General features: G+C 36.9%; 1 protein-coding gene across 1 annotated transcript in view; it reads right to left on the bottom strand.

Moving 5' to 3' along the window:
- LOC311305097 (NACHT, LRR and PYD domains-containing protein 3-like) overlaps positions 1–21,246 on the bottom strand; it is a gene marked incomplete at its 5' end in the record, with an annotated part of 43,933 nt that extends 22,687 nt beyond the window's left edge. The window contains 4 exons of the mRNA XM_084432585.1: positions 4,222–4,389; positions 6,604–6,774; positions 17,300–19,246; positions 21,125–21,246. Of these exons, the coding sequence (XP_084288711.1) occupies positions 4,222–4,389; positions 6,604–6,774; positions 17,300–19,246; positions 21,125–21,246 (2,408 nt within the window). The remainder of the gene's footprint in view (positions 1–4,221; positions 4,390–6,603; positions 6,775–17,299; positions 19,247–21,124) is intronic.
- Between the last annotated feature and the right edge of the window lie 2,469 nt (positions 21,247–23,715).

The raw sequence follows: 23,715 nt of genomic DNA, 5'->3' as shown, positions 1-23,715 counted from the left end.
TAAACGAAACCATTCAAAACGAAAAGAAATATAGTCTGATTAATCAATGGTGTGTATTTCTCTCTAGGCGCGTTCATACGGAGATGCGATCGTCAATTTCTTTAAACGAAACAATTCAAAACGAAAGAAATAGGCTACTCACTGATTAGGCTAAGTAATCCACGATGTGCATTTCTCTATAGGCGCGTTCATACGGAGATGCGATCATCAATTTCAGTAAACGAAACCATTCAAAACGAAAATAAATAGACTAGCCTACTCTCTGTAATCCATGATGTGCATTTCTCTCTATAGCGTTCATACGGAGATGCGATCGTCAATTTCTTTAAACGAAACAATTCAAAACGAAAGAAATAGGCTACTCACTGATTAGGCTAAGTAATCCACGATGTGCATTTCTCTATAGGCGCGTTCATACGGAGATGCGATCGTCAATTTCAGTAAACGAAACCATTCAAAACGAAAATAAATAGACTAGCCTACTCTCTGTAATCCATGATGTGCATTTCTCTCTAGGCGCGTTCACTACGGAGATGCCGATCGTCAATTTCTTTAAACGAAACAATTCAAAACGAAAAGAAAAAGGCCACTCTCTGATTGTGTAATGATGTGCATTTCTCTCTATAAGCGCGTTCACTACAGAGATGGCGATCGTCAACTTCCATCTTTGCAGAAAAGTTTTATTAATAAAAATCAATGGACACGCGTCACCGGATTACAAAGGCACTTCTTGCTTGTTGCACGCACACAGATATTATGTTGAATAATGGTGGGCTCCGGCTCATAATAACAGTTAATGCCGTCGGCCTGACTCAGACACAACGTGCAGGGGTTGGGCTTGATTTTTTTGTTGTTGTTTTTTTGCCATTATCTGTTGTCACAGAGAATTTGGTTTAACAATAGCTACAGAACAGTCTAAGCGCAGCTCAGAGCTAGAGAAACAGATCAAAGAGCTCCGTGCTAGATTATCTTCTGTGACTAAGAAAGTAAACCGCAACAAAGATGCAGAAAAAACTGATGTGGTAGAAGTTAGTCAGCCTGATAACAATTATCCTGACTTAAAAGCTTTCTTTGAAACAGATGTAGCCATCCAATCAGTAACTGATGAGCCTGTAGATTCAGTGCAGGTTTGTGGGGCTAGGAGAAGATCTCAGGGAACTGAAAGTGTTACTCAGAACTCTTCTGTTGTCCAAATACAAACTGTTGTCAAAACATCTTTAGGTCCTAAAGATATTGAGAGAATTGCTGAAAGTTTGCCATCAGTGCAAAGAAATTTTTCTGAATTTAGAAGAGCATTGTTCAGTAAAATGCATCTTTACGACATGTCGTTGCCGGAAGTCACACAGCTGATGTCACAAATTCTAACTGAATCTGAATTCAACAATTTTGAGTCTGCTGTTACTTCCGAACTGCAACATGTCAGTAAAGGCGATTTGAGAGTAGGTGTTTTGAAAATCCTACAGAATATCTTAGGACCCAAAATCGATTGGTCGAGAGTTACTAGCTGTGTACAAGAGAAAGAAGAAACTGTGAGTGAATATACTGAGAGGTTCTGTCAGGTAGCTGCAGTGTACAGTGGAATTGCAGATACTCCAGAAAAGGTGTTAGGTGATAATGGCCCTTTGGTTCGCACATGGTTTCATTGTCTTTTGCCAGAACACAGAAAGGCGTTGCCTTACTTAAACATCACATGGTGTACGAGAACCCTGCAAGACAACTTGGACAGTTTAGCTATTTGGGAAAGAGATTCTGATGTCAAAGAGAGAGTAAGCATTGCAGCAGTTTCTGTTAAGGTCAACTCAGAGAAGCCAAAGAAACGCAAAAGTCCTAGAGAAGTCAGTTGTTCTTACTGTGGCAAGCACGGACATTTTGGAAAAGAATGTAGGAAAAACAAAAAGAACTTTAAAGAAGTTAACAAGGTTAATCAGCTTCTGCTTAGCCTGCTTGATATTCTGAAGCAGCCCCTCCCCTCCTCGTTAAACTCGTGGGGCAACTTGATATGGTGTTAACCATTTAAGCTGTGATTGCTTAATCTCCCCAGTAACTTACAACAAAGATGACCGATTTATTGACTGTCACAGCCTTTGTTTGGGGGACATTCAGTATACTCACAGCCTTAAATGTTATACTGCAGAACACTACAATCAGACACCATCCTCTGTTAATGATGTTTATTAGGACTGATGTTTCACTGGAGAATGGAAATGTGCCAATTTTCTCACACACTGTACAGTGTGTACACAACACAGGGACAGAATAGGACAAGGACAAGTGAGGTGCCCTGGGAAGAACTGAACGCAACAGGCTTCGAGGGTGAACCCAGGGTGAAGACACTACCTCATAGGCCTTTCCCGATTTAGTCCATCCTTACCTCACTGGTCTATAGGTGTCAAATCAATTAAGAAATAGGGAAATAATGAAACAACAACAGCAGACTCTAAAAAACCATACAACTCTAGTGTTTGAAGAAATACTGCTCTGTTTTGTTTTCTTTCTTCCTCTGTGCAGATAAACACTTGATGGCTGTTCCAAAAATCCATATGCAACGACGTCTCACCTGCATATGAAGCCACAACCTCAAGAAGACAACTACACCCACTGCTGAACGAGCCAATCACAAAAGAAAAAGAAAAAAATACACAACGCAGAGATACAAAACCTTCAGTCATCCATCGATATGATCAAGACTACAAACCTGCACCATTATCTGAGTGCTGCACCTGGTTAATATGACTGAAGATAACTTTTCATGGTTTGGAAACCTGTTAGTATCAAGTGTGTCAACCAACAAATGATTCACGTCCAGCACAAGGAAATAACAGTTCTGACCAGAAAATACTATTACCCGTAAGGACTTCACGGACCCTAGTTGCATGTTATTTTTTTGTGTCAGAATGCAATTACAGATGAACAACACAGATCATGCTTGTGCCTGTAACTTTTTCAAGTTACAAGAATTAACTTTTAAGTGTACTTTGATAAAAGTTAGACTTAAAACCACGATACGATCAAATGACTTATGGAAGAATGAAGTCCATGCATGAATACTGCTGGTCTGCCGTTTCTTTGTTTTATGTTACAGGTATGTGTGTATGCCATGATGTCATCACAAATGGCATCCTGGTATAAAGCATCACCTCAGATTTCCATGAACAAGCCTCATGAGGGACGAGTCATCAGAGCGACTCTACGTGGGAAATGGACTCTACAGGAAACAGACTTCACAGCTATTCAGGCGCCATGGACTTTCAAGACTTCCACTCTTATTCTACATGGTTTTCTGTGTAATCATGTGACATTTTACACCCTGCGTCGCAGGTGTCAACAGTTATGGTTTTGAGAAGAACTATGACACTCATGTAAATCAAGGACACAACACAGAATAAGTTATACGTGCCTGTAACTTACACAAGTTACAAGAATGAACTTGCTATGTGCCTGTAATTTACACCAGTTACAAGAATTAACTTTTAAGTGTCTAAATTTTTATTTTTGTGAGAGTTATTAGAACTCTCAAAGGGGGAAGTGTTGTATTACATATTTATTAAATGTTTAATTTAGTTTTTCCACTGCAATAGTATATAAACTGATAAAGTTTATAGACTGATTTATTGAGTCTCCAGCAAGAGTCTCCTTTCCTGCCATACCTGTTTTCTCTATTGTGTTTTAAATGAGTCAGATCACTTGATTCTCACCTTTCGGAGCCCAGACGTTGAATCGTTAGGTTGATTGACTTTCACCTTTTGGTTTTAATGGCTCTGGGATGGCTCTTGGAATTGGATTTCCTGGCCAGTATCAGCATGTGAATAGTTATGCTGATTCAATTGGACTCAGAGTAGGGTGTGTTCCTACTTCATTTGCATGCTTTGTTCAGAGTCTCCACCTCTATGTAATCCCGCCCCCTTGGAATGTATATAACTACAATGCATACTGTATTAGAGTTAAATCATGTTGGAAGTACTACAGCAACGTACAGCGGAGTTCTCAATAAAGAATAACTTCCGTTGAACGCGATCCCAACTGTCTCACTGGTCTCTGCTTCGATGAAAGAAAACTTTACAACAATGGCTACCTTCAAGACTCAGCTAAAACAATCTATTTAACATGTGCTTTGGATAATGTGGCTATATGTATCCTTATGTGTTTGCAATGTGTGTGTGGGTGTGTAAATGTATTGTAATGTACAATGATGTCTATAAACATAAAACTTAAAAAAAGTACCTCAAAATGTTGAGTTGACAGTTTTTCTTCAGTTCAGCAGAGAGCACCTTCACTCCTGAATCCTGCAGGTCATTGTTACTCAGGTCCAGCTCTCTCAGGGAGGTTGATGATTGTAGAACTGATGCCACAACTTCACAGTGCTGATCAGTTAGATTACAGGCTGCTAATCTGAAATAATATATTGTGTTAATATATTACAATATAGTATATACAATATATAAATCCTTTCAATCCGTGACCGACAGAGGAGCATCTTGGCGGCAAGGATTTAAATCTTTAACAATGTCTGCGATAAGAAAATCTAAAGTGTGGATGTACACCTTCAGAAAGGATATTCTCAAAGGCTGGATTTAGCATCAGGAAAACCATGATCTATGGAGCTTTTAATATGACAAAACGATTTGAATTTGAATTGTGTAAATTTGAATTATTTGCAAGTGTAATTAACAAAATTGAATTTTAGGTGGTAGTTTAAATAGTTCTGAATTAGATTTTTTTTTTAAACGAATATTGAACATTTGAAATTTAACAAACAAATGTTTTTATGGCTGAATTTTATAGACATGTATTTTCAAACAGCTAGTTTTTTTGTTCTGAATTCTTATACTGCAAATATTCAGTTAAAAAAATTAAAGATTCAAGTTTTCAAGATGAAGAAATTCGGAACTTCAAATTCAGTTTTCTAAAATTCAATCTCACAAATTCAAACTCAAAAATTCAGATCTTACAGAAAGTAGGTCACAGGTCATCCACAGGGAAGAGTAAAGGATCTCAGATAAGTCGAACAGAGCATTTTGGCTGCACTGCAGTAGCTTTCTGCCGCAAACGCGGTGGTGGTTCAAGAGAATCCGTGTATCTTTCGTTCAGTCGTTTTTTTATTAATATTAAGAGTAGAAAAATGAGAAAACAGCTTGAGTATTAGATTTCTAATATTCCAGTAATAATAGTCCGCTGCAGCAGTTGCACGGAGCTTACAAAACTTAACCCGTATATTGCAACTATAGGCTACAATTAATTTTCCCATCAAACAACTAGACTAACGAATGGCTCGGTACAACAGAAGAGCCTAGAAAGGGCTTTTTCTCTGTGTAGACCAGCAGTTGGTCTGAATTTGCTATAACCTATAGCCTATTTTCCAGACTGTATAGGCTAAGTCACGTTTTATCATGACACACGCTGTGATTTATTCCAAAGTGACTTGGGCATATATAATGTATTTAACGTTAAATAATCTAAATGTTGACTTTCAAAAGTAGGCGCGCCAAGAAGGCTATTCTCTGTATTTTGGTTCATTTTTGGTGTGCGCCAGAAAGATCTAAAGAGACCGAGACGCGCTAAAGCAGCGCATGTTGTTTTATTTATTTTTCAATGGCATTATATTTTGTAGTCATTTTGTATGTACACAAATAAAAATAGACATTTTACTGTTTCGAATGATGTCATATTATCTGTATGACTATAAATAGCAGAATATTAAGCTATTTCCTAACATTAACATTTTTAGCTAAAAAGACTGCCACTCCAGTTTAGCATTTATTGTTGTTTCTGCAGTTAAAAAGACAAAGTTGAAAATTCTGGCTACTATCGTTATTTTAATAATTTCTTTATTTTAATTTTATTTATTGATCTGTCAGTGTTATCTAATCTAACTATTTGTGGCTTGTGTTTTGAGTATATGTTCCCTTGCACTTTAGGCATTTTGCACACATTTGCTCCTCATCTTGTGACTTGATTCTGATTTATTTCGTTTTGTATTTGTATTTATTAGAAAGGTATATTCTGTTCTAATTTAATTTAGTAAATTAATTGTTTATTTTTTGGTGCATGATGCATCGATGTTGTGCTTTAGCCTACTTAGAGCCTGCTTGCACAGGTAATTTAGCCGATTTAATTTGATTTGCATGTGAATGTAAATCCTGTCTGCAGTGTGGCCTTTCTGGAGTTATTTATGTCATTTCTTAGTTTTATTGATCCAAAATGTTTTTATACATTTTCTTCTATATCTTTGTGTGATTTTCTGTACGTCGCGGCTTTGAAATGTTAAAGCCCCGCCCCCAGCCCCACCCCCACACACATACACATGATTCGACTATTAGTCGTCTATAGGCAAGACTTGACGATTCTGATTCGACTATGAAAATCCATAGTCGGGGACACCCCTAGTAAAGTTAATTACTTAAGGGTGCAATGTTGAAAACATGTAAAGTCTAATTGGTCAAAAAAAATTGTTGAGTTCAAAACTCTAGGATTGTTTTTTTTTTTTTACCACCCCTATTCATCAACCAATCAGATTCATACATTCAACAGCCCCCCGTAGTATAAATGTATATAAAGCACACATTATTATTAACATTAATTAATGAATGAAAGTCAAACTCAAACCTCAGTATGTTGAGTTGACAGTTTGGACTCTTCAGTCCAGCACAGAGAAGCTTCTGTCCTGAATCCTGCAGGTCATTGTTACTCAGGTCCAGCTCTCTCAGGGAGTTTGATGACTGTAGAACTGAAGCCACAACTTCACAGTGCTGATCAGTGAGATTACAGTCTGTTAATCTGAAAAAAGAGAGGACTCTTGTTAAAAGGTTATGATCAGTCAAGAGCTTGTTAATAATGGAGAAGCATTTGCGTACTGGAGAGACGTTAGAGAGCGGGAAGGCCTGGGTTGCACTTTTATTTCACATTACATGCACTTACATGTTTTTACAGTGTACTTACTCTAGAAAGTACTGGGTAATATAAGGTAACTGTATGGGTTAAGGTTAGGTTTAGGTTCATGGTTAGTACCTAGTTAGTACCCAGTTATTGTAATTACTATTATAACATATTAATTAGTTTATGTAATAAGTACATAGTATGTACTAGAGCAAACTGACTCTAAAATAAAGTGCTACCAAGGCCTGAAAACGGATGCCGAGGTTGCTTTGTTTCTGCTCGATATGCAAATAACATTGTTTTTTTGCTGTTTTAAAGAACCAAGGTATGATGTTGTTGTTGCTGAAGCACAGTCGTTTCATCCATTTTAACTCAAACTGTCTGATGCACCAGCTGTTAGATGTTGCGTGTGTACGGTAACCAGATTTCTTTTGGCGGCATACAAGATGGGATGGACAGGCAACACCCCAGGGGTGCCCAACCCTGCTCCTGCCGATCGACTGTCCTGCACAGTTAATTTCCAACCCTAATCAAACACACCTGCCTTTAATTTTCAAGTGATCCTGAAGACCTTAATTGGTTGCTTCAGGTGTTTTTGAGTAAGGTTGGAGATGAACTGTGCAGGACAGTCGATCGGCAGGAGCAGGATTGGGCACCCCTGCTATAGTTATTTTATTTTTGTTACATAAAAAAAGAACAAAGCAAATGACAAACAATAGGACAAATAAGGTAGTGATGCAAATTTAATACACTACTGTAGGTTTATTTAACATGTACACATTTAACATCTTCTGTTGTTTGATTGATATTAATGACACAGACTGCTGTATTCTAGGCTGCTGTCACTTTAAGACCGAGTGCTTCTAATATACTGACACATATCTGGTTTTAACCCAGATGTTTATGTTCACTTGAGCCATAATTGACTGTATTTATGTGAGATATGTGGCTTATTAAGGCTAAATCTTACTAACCACTTTTGCTAAATGGGTTAACCCTCTGGGGTCTGAGGTGTTTTCTGGGCCCTGGAGGTGTTCTGACATGCTCTGACATTTGTGCTTATTTTTGTTACTTGTGACATTTTCATGGCTAAAATCTTATTACACTGTATTCAGCACAAACTCTGCAACAATAATATGTCAGCAGCATATATGTAAAAGTATGTAGTTTTGAGATAATGACGTTTATGCGTGGTTTGTGAAAAAATGTGGTTTGTGCAGACAACGAGAGTTTTAGTGAGAGTGCAGAACAAGGTAGGTAAGTGATGGTTTAAAAGGGAGCCCTATTGACGATCTAAATAATAGTTTTGTTTTTCATGCTTCTAGAGGACCAGTGGTTACGTTCACACTGTAAGTGATAACTGCATTTAAATGTGGGAGTGAATCCGCAAAATTTTAGTCCCGTGAGTCATGAAATTGCGATGATTGACATAGTAACCACAGCAACATTTTGGCTTCTAATAATGTTCTGATTTTTGTTACATTTACACTTTAGCCATAAGTTTACAAAACACCCTGCAGAATGTTACAGAACGTTATAGAATTTTTTTTTTTTTTTTTTTTAAGAATGATCATAAAAACATTGCTTCTGTTTAGTACTGCCCTGAAAAAGCTTTTTCACATAACAGATGTTCAATAGCCTAGTCCACAAGACAAAATACAAGACAAATTACATAGGCTTGATTTTTAATACTGTGTGTCATTACCTGAATGATCCACAACTGTTTTTTTGTTTTGTTGTTTTGTAATGGTTGTTCATGAGTCCCTTGTTTGTCCCGAACAGTTAAACTGCCCAATGGTCTTTAGAAAAAAATCCCCCAGTTCCTGCACATTCTTTGCTTTTCCAGAACCTTCTGCATATTTGACTCCTTACTAGCAGTGACTATGATTGTGAGATCCATTTTTTCACACTGGTGACAACTGAGGGACTCGCACACAACTATAACAAATGCTGCAAACACTTAGTGATGCTCAAGAAGGAAGCATCCGTTAAGAGCCAGGGGGTTAAACTTTTGAACTTGATCGTTCGTGTAAATTGTTCTTATTTTGTTTAAAAGTTAATTAATTAATTTAGGCCTGCCTTTCAGAGGCTAAATAAGATATTAGCATGTAAAACTAAATAAGAAAATTTAAACATCATCATCATCTTGCTCAAAAGTTTGCCCCTAGCTCTTAATGCATCGTGTTGCATTCTTCAGCATTACCTTGCAGATTCTGAAAGATGTATAATAGGTAAACGTATGACTGCAACTATACACTGCAATCATTTTGTAAGGGTTAAAATATTAATTTAAGAGCTCAGTGTTGAGAACTTTCACCGGAATTTGATTGAGAGGCGACCTGACCAATCATAATGCAGATATCCGCCATTTTTGTCCACCAAACAAACCAAACCAGGTAGTAGATTAAAGTCTAGTGGCCTTGAACTTGAAAAATGGTGTATTGATTTCTTTTTGCAGTTTTGATGTTCATTCATGTTTAATTTGTGCTACAGTATAACTAGGGCTGGGACGGTATGGATTTTTTCTTACCGCGGTTGAAAAGCAAGAAATTACCGCGGTATTGCGGTAAACCGCTTTAAACCTCAACCCCCCTCCACACCCTCCCCACGTTTTTTTTTCTGCGACGTCGCGGCTGGAACAACAAACAAAGTGTGGCAATGATGATTGCAGGTACTGTTTATGTGCTTTATTTCATGTTAAAAGCTTGCAATGTGACTTTGAATATCGTTTAGTGCTCCAGCTTTGAGGCTTTTAAAAGCCACAATGGGTAATTCACCTCAGATCTTGAAATTAAACAAATGGAAATAAGAACGTTCAAACTGTGAACATACAAGTGTATTCTTTGACAAAGATTGTTTTAGTAACTCAGTAGTAGGGTTGGGTATTGGTTAGGATTTATCCGATACCAGTACCTACTCGGTATTTTTCAAACGGTTCCGGTGCTTAAACGGTTCTTGAAACGGTACTTAAGAAAACTAAACCGTACACACTTTATCAAAAAAATAATACCTCTGTGTGTGTGTGTGTGTGTGTGTGTATGTGTGTGTGTGTGTGTGTGATTTTCTGAAAAAGATTTTCTGATTTCTGATTAAATGAAAAATTGTGCCCTTTAAAAGGCTACTGATGTAGCACAAAACACTTGAGTTAAGATCAAAAATTTGTCTTCTCATATTATGACTTTTACAAAACAGAGAAATATCTGACACTGAGCAGAAATATTTAACACACAGTATAGCCATATAAATATACTTGATAATGATATCCTTCATACTTGATATTCAAGATTTGCAGTTGGCATTAAAATACTAGACTTACCCGAAGAGGAACACTGGCAGCTGAACTTGAACTTTAGTCAAGCGTGTCAGAGGTTTTGGGTTCTAATCCGCATGCGTAGTTTTTTTTTTTTTTTTTTTTTAACCGATTATGCTCATCAGTGGTTGTATATCAAGCAGGGACACTTTGTGTCCATTATATTTTGAGATTTCACCAGAACGAATAGATATGAGGCGCCGTCTAGGGCTTAAATCAAACTTCATTCACGCACATGTGAAACCCTTGCATACACATGTACTAGGTAGTCACACATACAGATGGTGGACAACCAGAATGAGACTTTTACCACCGCCGTTCCCGCGGCGGCAAAATTGGGATGTGTATTTGCTGCCTTTTACCGCTGAGTGGCGCTGTAATCACAGACTTTGAAAAGTGTCAGTTTATTCTCTTTACGTAATCTGCCGTGGCAGTAATCTGAGCTGAGGTCACAGATAAATTCAAGATAAATATTGTGGTTAAACGAATTCAAATTCATTAAATTTAAACAAAGTAGACACACGTTAACATTGTGTGCCCAGTTTTTCTATAATTTAGAAAGGCTATGTCAATAGGTTACTTGTCATTTACTTCGTGTTATTTTAATTTGTAGATTTATTAACTGAAACATAACAGTGAAATAAATTAAAATAATTTACCGTAAAATTAAAACATTTTCAGGACTTGCAGTTAACCTATGTTAGTCGGTTTAAGCATTATTTGTTATATTCAGAATTAAATAGGCTTACATGTTGTTATGATTATCAATTGAATTCTTTAATAAATAATCAACCACTAATATTAGGCCTACTGCCGCAGCAAAAATAAACCAGTCGAATTTCAAAGTCGTTCGTGAAATGACTAGGCTATACCGGGTGGCGCAAGTGACAGGGCAAAACAGCAGCAACTGCGGCATTTTAAAAGGTAAGTTTCCTATCTGTTTATATAAAAAAAAAAAAAAACATGGCGCAAGATCTTGTAAAAAAAAAAATAAAAAAAAACTTTTTTCATTATTTGAACAAAAATGAGACTGATTGAATATGTAAAAATATAAACAAACAAAGCAGAGAATAAAACAAACTTTTAGGGAAAAAATATAGGCCTATTATGCTACAACAGAATTGGTTAACATTAACGAAAGCAAAACATGTAAAAAATCCATTTCAAACAAAATAAAACAAAACAAATTCGTGGCCGAGTGGTAGGCTATAACTATTCAACTATTCTAGCTCTGTGGTCAATGCATTAACAATAGCCTCTCGGAGCTTCAAACGATCTGAGATCGAATCTCAGTGTAGCCGACAGTGTTTATGTTTTTCCGTTCTTGATGCTTAAATATGCATCTGTTTATTAAAGTCAATCATCTTGTTTAATTATCAATTGTACATTACAACATAAATTTGCTACATTCCAATTGAGCCGCTTTTTTGTGTGTGTGTGAATCATTCACGAGATTGAGATGACTGACAGTGATACCCGGCTATAGTAACGGAAGACATTTTTCAAAACAGATCGAACAAATCAGAAAAATACTTTCAATACAGTATTGCTTTCAAATAAAAAAATAAACAATGAAAATGTAAAAGAAAAAGAAAATTAATTAAGTTTGAAAACCCATCGCACATTTCAAGGTACGAATAAAGTGTCGGGACAGTTTATTTATTTAAACAGGGTTGCATCGTTTATTCCCTTTGTGATGCAAAATAAGAAACACAGAATCTTATTCTTGCAACATTTTAAATTTCTATTGTCAAAGAAATTGCAGCTAAATAAAAAAATTAAAACGGTACAAAACGAAAAAAGTTCAAAGCAACATAAATTAAGAACAGGCGTTTTCCTTTGCCTCTCTCGCGCTGGATATTCTTTTAGTAAGTTTGGTCTCCCTCACTGCGCGCGGCGGGTCTTTCTCGAAATTAAGCATTTCAGCGTAAAAAAACACCATACAGCTGATAATACTGTAGGCTATATGTCGCTGTGTGTCATCCACACAAATCACGAAAGAAAAAACTGTAACAAATAGCTTTTGTTCCTTCAAAGATAAAGCATGCCTTGCTGAATTCACCTTACAATAAAACGAGGTGGGTCGCGAATTAAAGAGCTCTGTATCTGCTAAATTGAAATTGTGTGTGGAAAACCTTTAAATACAATCAATAAAACTACAATATTTATAATTTAATAAGATATAGGGCCTACATATGGACTTTTGGAGATTTTGAGATTAATCCTTAGAAGAATTTTGCCTTTGCCTGCTCATCAGGCTGGCTCCGACAATGGGCTATACTATCCCATGAGGCCAAGGAAGAGGTTTTATGAATGGCAGTGAAGCGAGGTAACTGACGCTTGTAGATCATATAATAATGACAACATGGCGGATGTAGTACGTCCAGATTCCATTCATACTAAACACATTCATACTAGCTACACAATGTATCGATTCAGCATCGATATTGCGATGTGCGCATTCGCGATAGTCATGGATTGATGGATAGCCTTGGATTATTTGCTAAATTTAACCATCATAGAGTAAAAGTTTATAATGTACACGTTTTTTTAAGCCGAATTCAGTTCCCTTTCTCTTTTTTCCAAGCTTAAACGGACACGTGCACGTGAAATTAGGTTAAAATGTCTGTCTCTGCGAGTATCCTCATAAACACAGTCGGTTGTGTGCTGTAAACAATTGAGAAAGAAAACAGATGCGTGTCATTTATATTAGGTCTGGGCATTCGTCTTAAAGGGACAGCAGCTTAATGTACCCGCAGCTGTTTGTGATACCAATGGTGATCAAACAACAAAAAAGAAAGAGAAAATAACTTTTGTAGCTTTAACAAAAATAAATTGTATTAATTACGGTAATCAATTATATTAGTTATATTTTATTTATACATTGAAGACTGTTATTCAATTTCTGTACCTGAATACTGTTAGATTTACCTGAAAAACAAAGCTCATTTCAATTGTATCTTTCTTCTATTGTATTTATCTATGCTCATAAATGATTATTTTCTATGCAGATTCACTTCCCTACAAAATCACCCGTATTATTCTAGACTGATTAATTCTATTCAAATAGAGCTATTCAAATCAACTGGTGAAATTGTTTATTTATACATTGCAATATCGGAGAAAAACTAAATATCGCAATGTAAGTTCTTTCCAATATCGTGCAGCCCTAATTCATACCATATATAACATAGATTTTTAACGGTCATGAAGGATGTTCTAATAGTAGATTAGAAGTAGATTAGATAGTACTTAGCAATATAATATGAGGATGTGCAATGCAAGAGCCTTCATGTAAACAGGTTGCATGCAGCATTCGTCCAATCAATGGGTCTCATTCATGAAACACGAGCAGAACGAATTTGTGTAAATCGTGTGTAAAGTGGTTTTGGCGTAAATTTTCGGATTCATTAAAATGTTCGTATTTTCCAAATGTTAGTTGGTACGAAAGAAATCTACACCTGCTCCCAGCCACGCGTAAATAGTGCGTTTAACATCCGAACGTTTTGCTCATTAATAAGCCTGCATTTTAATTCACCTTAATCGGGTACATATTTACACAGCATTTTGAAAAAATATTATATATAGTAATTACATACGGTTTTTCTTTTTGCTTTTATTACGAGAGCCAGTAATAGCATCTGCAAACGGGACACAAGTCCGCAATTTTTTTTTTTTTTTTTTTTACAAGTCCGCAAGTCACAAGTGTTGCAGTCAAGCTTCATGTCGAACCATTTTCTTTTCACTTCTGGGACTGTTCGATTAACAGATGAAACTCAATTAACTGCATCTGTAATATGCTGCCAAGCATTTTTACCTAAAGCATTTAGGTAAAAGCATTATTACCTAAAAAATCTTTTTTTTAAGACCTGATACGCCACTACGCTTGAAAATAAAATGTGGCGTTTTGAATGAACTTCTGATAATAAAACTTTAATTTCTGCATCTGAGGAATTTATCTTCTTCATTCGCTTTTGAGAAGACATGTTGAAATCCTTCGTTTGGTGTCATAATATGATGCCCATATATAGTTCTCAGTCGGTTTTAATGGGCGGGATTTATGGTAATTGCGAATGAGCGTGCACGCGCGTCCCATTTACGACTGATTGGAATTCATTAACACACACACATTTCACTATCAAATCTGACGTTTACGAAGTATTTGTGAATCAGGAGAAGAATTTTCGGGAATGTCTCTTTACGCGCAAATCACTCACATATTTACTCGTATATTTACGAATGTTTCATGAATGAGACCCAATGAATCTAACACCACAAATACGCAAATAAGAACGTTAACCGAGGGTTTAGGAGTGTACAGCATGAAACATCAGTTTATAAATACCAAGGATTAATTGTTAACCCCGGGTAAATTATGATCAGTGTAAAGGTTTACAATGACCTCGGGTATATTTCAAGTGTGAAAAGCCCACTTGTAAGTCAATAATTAGTTATAAAACAGATAGTTCTGGACCTTGATTCTGAATGGTTGAGCCGTGTTCTGAGCCGTAGTAAATTACTCTACAAGGACTCAAGCCATCCAAGACATATAACATTGTTTTATGCTCTTATCACGGTTACAGTACCATAGCATTAAGGCCCGGACTAGTGGGCTCAGAGACCGTTTCTGGTCAATCCTGTTCCTGGAGTACCCACAGCACTGCACATTTTCAAATTCAACTCATCAGCTAGTTAGTAAAGACTCCAAGACCTCTAATATGTGTGTTTGATAAGAGAGACATTAAAAATGTACAGTGCTGGGATTGAAAATCACTGACCTAAATCAAGATATTTCTTATTTTAATACATCATCATCGCAACTATGGAAGGCATTTTCTGATTTAAATAAATTAAATGATTAAAATGAAAATTAAAACCAGATTAACGATTTCATTACAGAAAACTGTACGCAAAATATGTGACAAAATTGAGAATTAAAATTAAATGATTTCATTTTCACACCGGGCATTCAAACAGATTTTTTATTAAGAATATAGGACTGACCTGAAGGAAAATGCTATATCTAGCCTACTGTAAATGCAGGTACACTCACTTTCTCGCTTTTTCTTTTTTTTTCTTTTGGCTTTTAGTGATTTTACTTCATGAAAGTTGCATATATAGATACATATTTTTCAGGCTTAATTTGTATTGTGTGGTAACCGTTTTATAAAAGCAATAAGGTACTCTAGGCTAGTGCTGTATCTGAAAAAGTCACGGCTGAAGGGCGTTGTTAGGCACGACGCAAATATGAAACATTGGCTGAAGTCCTCGGTTAAAGCCAGTGGGTATTAATGTCTATGTCTAGCTATAATTGTTGTAGAAATTGTGTTACTAAGACTTTTGTACACCCAAATAGTTGAATTTCTAAAACAGCCTAAGACATGAATGAACTTCATAGCAACTTAAGATGCCCGTAACTGCAGTGCGCCGAGGATTTGACGCATGCTGGTCAGGGGTGCGTTTCGCGAAAGCATCGTTAGCCAACTATGGTCGCAAGTTCCGTCGTTATCAGCATAGTTCAACGATTTGGTGTTTCCCGAAACCATCGTTCCAACGAACGTTCGCAAACAGCATCGCAAACTTGTGTGGTTGGAACGACAGCTCTCGAGCTGTGGTTAGAAGCATAGTTTCTAGTTTACATGAGATGTAGACTGAATAAATCATTATCTTTAGCAAAACAAGCAAGCTGACATTCAGTAGCCTACAACCCGTGTTATTTATTTAGAATACATACAAATGTAATTTACGTCTTTTAGTTTGTTAAGAGATTTAGCACCGTTTTTGAAGACTGCGCATGTGCGAACGTGCTCTACTATGTAAGAATGAGCCAAATATTGAGTCTGGTAATAAAGCAAAATAACTGAGAAAAATTAGAAATGGTCTTCAGATGCCATGTCTGTAGCTTATATGACAAAATCTAGCGTTAATTCGATCTCAAACAGATTAATTAAAATAAGTTATTAGTCCACCACGTGCGAGACGTCATAAACCAACGTGGTTGAACGATACTTTGCGACATACGGTTTTGGGAAACAGTCGTGACTAGCTAGTTGATTTCTCCAACGATGCATCGTACTATGGTAGTTAAGCAGCGAGCTATATAGTTGTACGGGAAACGCACCCCAGGCTGGTTGTTTCCACTAATGCTGCGGCAGCTTCCCGCAAAAGCTCACTAACAGATTTCGCCATATCTCGTCGTCTCGATTACAATATAATCACATTTAAATAACTTCGTTTCACACATTCACTCATGCACACGGAACGTCGACGATTTCACTTTACAAAAGGTGTGTCTCTAGCGCCGTTACTTGAATAAGCCACACCCACTCATTAACATAGAATTTGCATGCAGGTTGTCGTTGAAAATGAATGCTGTGAAATAAAAGAGGAATTAAAATGACAACTAAAATTTACATTTGAATTTCAATTGTGTCACTATTATTGCGTGAGCATTAATAAAGAGCTTTGTAAAAACTGGATTTGTAGTTTCTTTTTCACGTTTGGCTTTTCATTTTAATATTGGCAGTCTTGCCTCGAGACTGCAGTGAAAATGAAATGTGAAATCACCAATTGCATTTTATTTTTCAATTTGACAGGGATGATGCACTGTCACCGTGAAAATGAAATAATTTAATTTTAATTCTCAATTTTGTCACATATTTTGCGTACAGTTTTCTGTAATGAAATCGTTTATTTGGTTTTAATTTTAATCATTTAATTTATTTATTTAAATTTGGCAGAAAATGCCTTCCATACGCAACTAGATATAAGAGGTAGCCTAATTTTAAAAGTTTGATTTCTAGACCAGGAAAATGAATATATTTTTCTAAAAATGCTTAATCCATATCCAGCAAATTATGAACAATGGAAAAGTCATGTAAATTCATTGGTTGAAAAGATATTCAGCTTTTAAAACTTCAGAAATGTAATTACTTGGATTTCGATTATAATTACAAATTAAAATAATTATTTTAAATATTTTAATCTGTAGACACTTCAAATTTATGTAAATAAAAAAGTAATTAAAGCGCATTTAGCTAAACTATTAGCCTACATGAGAGGTATTATGTTCATATTTCAATTCAGTTTATATTATGTTCATATTCTCACACTCACAGAGCTTTTCTGCAGTTCCTCAGAGCAGGTAACAGTCTCCTTCGACCCTCTTGTGATGATCTGATGTTTTTAAGGTCGAACTCATCCATCACCTTTTCTGACATCAGGATCATGTTTGCCAAAGTTGAACATTGCGCAAGAGAAAGGTTTTTGTTACTTGTTCCAGATTGTAAAAATGCCTGCATTTCTTCAACAAGAGAACTATCCTTCATCTCAATCAAGCAGTGACACAGATTCATCCATCTTTCAGGGCTGACATTGTCTTCTGGACTTTCTGTGTTTTCGTGTTTTTTAAGGTTTTGGATTATTTTCTTTCTGCTCCCTGGTTTGTTCTCTGTGTAAATCAGCAGATCCTGTAAGAGTCTCTGATTGGACTCCAGCGAGATGCCATGAAGGAATCGAAGGAAAAGATCCAGGTGTCCATTTTTACTCTTCAAGGCTTTATTCATTACTCCCTTCAGAAACACATCCAAAGAAACAATCGTATACCGAGTTCTGAACTTTCCTGTCAGGAACATTTCCAGAACTTCACTATGGTTGTATAAATAGCAGAGAAACACATACAGTGCTGCAAAAAACTCCTGAAAGCTCAGATGTACAAAGCTGTAAACCTTCCTGTGATAAATCACAGATTCCTCCCTAAAGATCTCAGTGCAAATCCCAGAATACACTGAGGCGTCAGTGACATCTATGCCGCTCTCAATCAGGTCCTCCTCATAGAACATCACATTGCCCTTCATCAGCTGATTGAAAGCCAGTTCAGCAAGTTTCATAATCACTTTTCTGTTGGACTGCAAGAGTTTCTCTGGATATCTCTCTTCATACTTCTGGTTCCTCATGCTAGTTTGAATGAGGAGGAAGTGTATGTACATTTCAGTCAGAGTTTGAGGGATTTCTGCACTGAGATCTTGTTTCAGGATGTTTTGAAGCACAGTGGCTGAGATCCAGCAGAAGACGGGTATGTGGCACATTATGTGGAGGCTTCTTGCTCTTCTGATGTGTGAGATGATTCTGTTGGCTTGATCCTCATCACTGATTCTCTTCCTGAAATATTCCTCCTTCTGAGGGTCATTGAATCCCTGAATTTCTGTCACACGGTTGATGTATTTGGAGGGGATCTGATTGGCTGCTGCTGGTCTGGTGGTGATCCAGATGAGAGCAGAGGGAAGCAGATCTCCTTTCATGAGGTTTGACATCAACACACCCACTGATGAAGACTCAGTCACATCAGAAACTTTCTCACTGTCTGAAAACATCAGTGTAATTCTGCTCTCATCCAGACCATCAAAGATGAACACAACTGTACATTCATCATAAATCTTTGGGTCCAGATCTTGAAGTTCAAGATGAAAGTCCAGCAGAAGTCTGTGAAGACTGTACTGATGATCTTTAATCAAGTTCAGCTCTCTAAATGGAAGCACAAACATGAAATCTACATCCTGATTTGCTTTTCCTTCGGCCCAGTCCAGAATGAACTTCTGCACAGAGACGGTTTTTCCAATTCCAGCGATGCCTTTAGTAAGAACAGTCTTGATTTTGTCCTTCTCTCTTCTCTTCTCCTCATATCCTAGTTCAGGTGAAGGATCAAAGATGTCATTGCAGTTGATTGGAGTGTCTTGGATGGTCTTGTAACTTTTCTCCATCTGTAGCACCTCATGTTCTTCATTCACTCCTTCACTCTCTCCCTCTATGATGTACAGCTGTGTGTAAATCCTGTTCAGGAGGGTCTGATTCTCTTGTAGTTTGATTCCCTCAAATACGCTCTCATACTTGTTCTTCATGCTGGTTTTGTGCTGGTCTTTGACTCTCTGCAGATCATCATGCACTGGCTGGTGAGAATCGAGCTGCAGGGCTGCTTCTGTGTCATGATGACTGATGTGTTTCTGACAGGAGGAGGATGTGCTGGTCTGACAGGACACATCTCTGATCTGGTCAGCTCTCACACCACTGAAAACACATTAAGAAGACAGAAACACAAAAACCTCTGTTAAAATAAATATAAAATCATACTACATGTAGAAACTGACTTCCTAATATCACACGTGGAGATCCTCGCAAGTTCTTGCACAGATTTTATTTACCCATGTTGCCAACAAACTGTTAATTAATAATGAACATCAGGCATTTGGGGGCAGATAATGACCTGCATATTAAAAGTAATGAGACATCAATATTTCAGTAGTCAAAATGTTCGAATAAAAGAGAAAGGCGGCTAAAATTCTTGACCAGATTTAACAGAAACCATTATTTTAAAATATCACAGAAACACTGACATGAAGAAAAAGCAGTGTTCATGTGAAAGAATTACATGCAATTGATTTACTTGTAAATGGCGACGGATGATACTTAAATCAACAGTTATTCTGAAGAATATGTAAAGTTTGCTGTTGGAGCTAAAGGCAAAAATAATTAACATGATAATCAACAGCTGGCTTACTTTTCCATTTGTTGACATGACAGAGTTTGATTCAGATGGTAAATATCGTATTAGGTTTGGTGTCCAACTTAGAGATAATCACCATATTTATAGTGAAACCATTATATTTAAAAATAATTATATTAATCATATAATAAAATATCATTCAATATTATTGTTACTACTGTAAAGCCAATATAATTTTTTATGGGATCTCATTCAAAGCTTTTCAGAATCTTTAGTTTTTAAATATTTTTTCTGTGTTTTTATATAATGAACAGTTTAATTTTAATGACAGTATATTATTAAACAAAAATGCATTTATTTTATTTATTAAAATAAACAGAACTAAAGTGATTGTTTTGAACAAATACTAACTTAGATATTATGCAAAACACATTACTTCATTGCTAAAGTGTTTGTGTCAATACTGGGGGCCTTTTGCCCCATCCTGGTGAGTCTTTTAAATCTTATAAATGTATAATGTGTGGCAATAAAGTTGATAGATTGGATAACTCTGGATAGATTTTATGCAGACTAGGATAGTCGGGGGTAAAAGGCTTAAAGGTTATTGCCGCCTCACACATGTATAAGATTTTTTACCAAAACAAACCACTTTATTTATTCTCTCACAAAATGTATTGATCCATCAATATTCATTAAAAACATGTATTTTTTTCTGCAATCATATTCTATGCATAAAGAGCAAATGGCTCTGAATAGAGAGTGAGATTCCAGAGGCAGCCAGAAAAACATACTCCAGTTAATATTAGATCAATACTATTATTAAAACTACAACTGCAGACCTGAGTTCACCTTCACTGCACCACAGTTTGACAGTGTTTAGACCCTCAACATTACACTAATCTCAGACAGCAGCGTTTGATCAATATCATCAGCTCTGTCGGCCTAGAGAAGTTTTAGATGCTGCTCTGATCAGACTCTTCACTGACAGCAACATCATTCCTCTGAACCTCAAATAATATTGACATTAATCAAAATAATTATGCTGTTTTGTGCATATATGATACATACATCTTCTGTTAAGCTGCTTTTAAACAGTTTATATTCTAAAAAGTTCTAAACAAATCAACTGTAGTAACTATTTCGATGGTTCACTTTAGACATTCTACTAACCAGAAGTAACTTTGCAACTACATGTGAACTACAAGTCATTAGAGTATGAGTAGACTGTTTAATATCTGCTAAGACTTTATTTTGATGATCCTCAACAGACATTTTACTGACTATAAGCAACTTTACAATTACATGTCAACTTATTCTACTAACCCGAACTCTAACACCTTACCCTGACCTAACAGTCTACTTACAGTCTACTAATACTCTAATGAGAGTTAGTTGACATGTAGTTGCGATTTACTTATAGTTAGTAGAACGTCTAAATGCACTTTTCCACTGCGTGGCACGACTCGGCACGACTGGGCTCAGCTCGAATCTCTTTATTTTTGGCTCGGTTTGCTTTTCCACTGCAGTTTAGTACCGCTTCGGTGATCATAGGCGTCGATCTCATGGTCAAGCACCCACAGAAAAATACGAGATATATTGTATTGATTTTAACCAATAAAAAAATCTATTGCAGTTTTCAGACACGATTATCTTCACCTTTTTATAGTTTATTTGAGGCCGTGTCTATAGCGTTATTTTAATGACAAATGTCGAGAGCGCATCCAAGAAATGCGCGAGCACAAATCTCTCAACTCGCAGGAGTATCTCCTCCTCCTGTTATGGCCTGGCTCAAAGGCCACAACAAATAGAGGAAACCATGCTCGAGAAATAACCAGGAAAGGATGTTTATTCACAAAAGTAAATTAATTAAATGAAAATACAGCAACTCATATCTTTTAACACTTAACAAATGTAACCAGCAAAACATTATACCAGATTAGCTAAACACTAAATAAACAAAACACAGCAAAGGACAACGCCATCGTGCTGGGGACCAGGAGAAAGCAAACAACCAAGCCCGACAACAACCAGAAAGGGGCGGGATTTATTCCATCTAGAGACAGTGGCCAACTGCCTCTAATCTGCCTGATGGCCTCAACTCCACTCCACCCGGAAGTTCACCCTGTAACAAAACATAGACAGAGACACACAACCACAACTACCCTGTCCAAGGCCCTGGGGCCATCACAATTATCTTCACCTATTTATAGTTTATTTGAGGCCGTTTCTATGGCGTTATTTTAATGACAAATGTCGAGAGCGCATCCAAGAAATGTGCGAGCACAAATCTCTCAACTCGCAGGCGGATCTCCTTCACTCTCGCACAGAACTGGACGCTCGTTCTCAAATATACAGTCTCAGGCTCTAGTCTGCTCTCGCTCAGATATTACGTGTTCATGCTCAAACTCAAAATCTCTACTTGCTCTTTCTCTAGAATGTTCTTCTCTCCTGGATTTAATGTTGCCAGAAGCTTTTAACCACCAGACTTTCACGACTGACTGACGAAATAACACGTGTACCTTTCAAATAAAGAAATTATGGATTCGCCTTTATTTCATGAGATAGCATTTTCAAGCTGATCAGCCAGTTCTCAAGTTATTTTATTATTTAATAGTTATTTTTGAGTTAAGTGCTTATTGTAAATAGGTATTTACTGAATTAGGCTATTTTATTTAGTGAACCATTATGGATCATCAGATATCAGCGAGAGTGCGACTCACGACAACACTCATGGAGAGAATGTGCTTTTGTTTGGTTGGTAACATAGGCGTAACTTGCGGGTGGGACATGTCGTCACCACTTTTTGTGTATGGAGTGTGAGCACCGGCAGAAACATAAATCGGTGCCTATTTCGGTGCGTTATAGTTGTGCCACCAACTCGTCTACTGACCACGAAACAGACATTTCTTTTTCAAGTTGCGCTTGACGTCGTTTAAAAAAGTTGTGTGGACAAATGACACTGCGTTGGCTGTTGCTGACTATTTAAATCTGGCGGGTTTGGTGTCTCATGTCGCAAATTCAATGACGCTGCAGTGAAGATCCTCTCTGACCAAATTAGTGGTCTGCAGTGTTTACACATCACATTTTAGTCTCAGTACGGCTCGCTTGGAACCTCAACTGAGGTGGTACTAAAAAAAGTACCAGGTACCAGGAACTTTACACAGTGGAAACTGACCTTCCTAGTTCTAAGCTTTAATGTCAGAGGTCATACAGATGATTTTCAGCAGGCATCTGAAAGTTTAACTGGTTAAGGCCCTCACAAGCACACTCTGAGTTTGACATGTTTTCTTATAGAAATGAAAATAAGTTTACTAATTAAAAGTTGAGCAGTTGTTCAATGGTTTTATTAGTGGGGTTGTTGTTCAATAACAGAGCAGTTTACCAGTTATGAAGAGCTCAATTCAGCAACAGTATAAGCAGATCAACAAAAGATAGTGTTGTTTTTCAACTCAAGTCAGTTAAATGTTGATTCAATTCAGTTCAATAACTATGTCGATGTTCCAGAGATGATCAAATTCAATTCACCTATAAAGCAGATTGTTAAAGCAGTATTGGCATCATCCAGCTCAATTTAGTTCAAGCTTTTGACACTGCAATTAAATAAATAATTCTATCATTTAGGGCTGTGCAATTAATCACAATTGATTTTTCGATTACGGCTTCCAACCATGTGTAAAGCCAAACATGATTGGTTGTAGTGAGAACCAGGCATTAAAACAGGTCAGGGGTAAAAAAGGATAAGGAGAAGGATGCGGCAGCAAAAAATCTAATCCAATCAACTTTTTTCCGTTATCCTTTTTCAACGACAACTCACTACTCATTCCTGCTCGCTCAGCGCTTACGGCACCCCCGATATTATCCCGCCCTCTTCTATGTCAAAATAATGACATTGGCAACATCGCTGTTTGTATATGACAGGACCGTTAACATTGTAAGATAACTTACCTCAGGCTTGCTTTCCAACGTGCGGTACTTTGTTCGGCAGTGTGTGCAGTTGTCAGACTCGCGGTGTAAAAGACTTTGAAAACAATTC

The sequence above is a fragment of the Rutilus rutilus genome (assembly GCF_951802725.1).
Source record: "Rutilus rutilus genome assembly, chromosome: 1".
Lineage (NCBI taxonomy): Eukaryota > Metazoa > Chordata > Actinopteri > Cypriniformes > Leuciscidae > Rutilus > Rutilus rutilus.
Note: the sequence above shows the minus strand (reverse complement) of the source record. Positions and strands in the feature narration are given on the sequence as shown.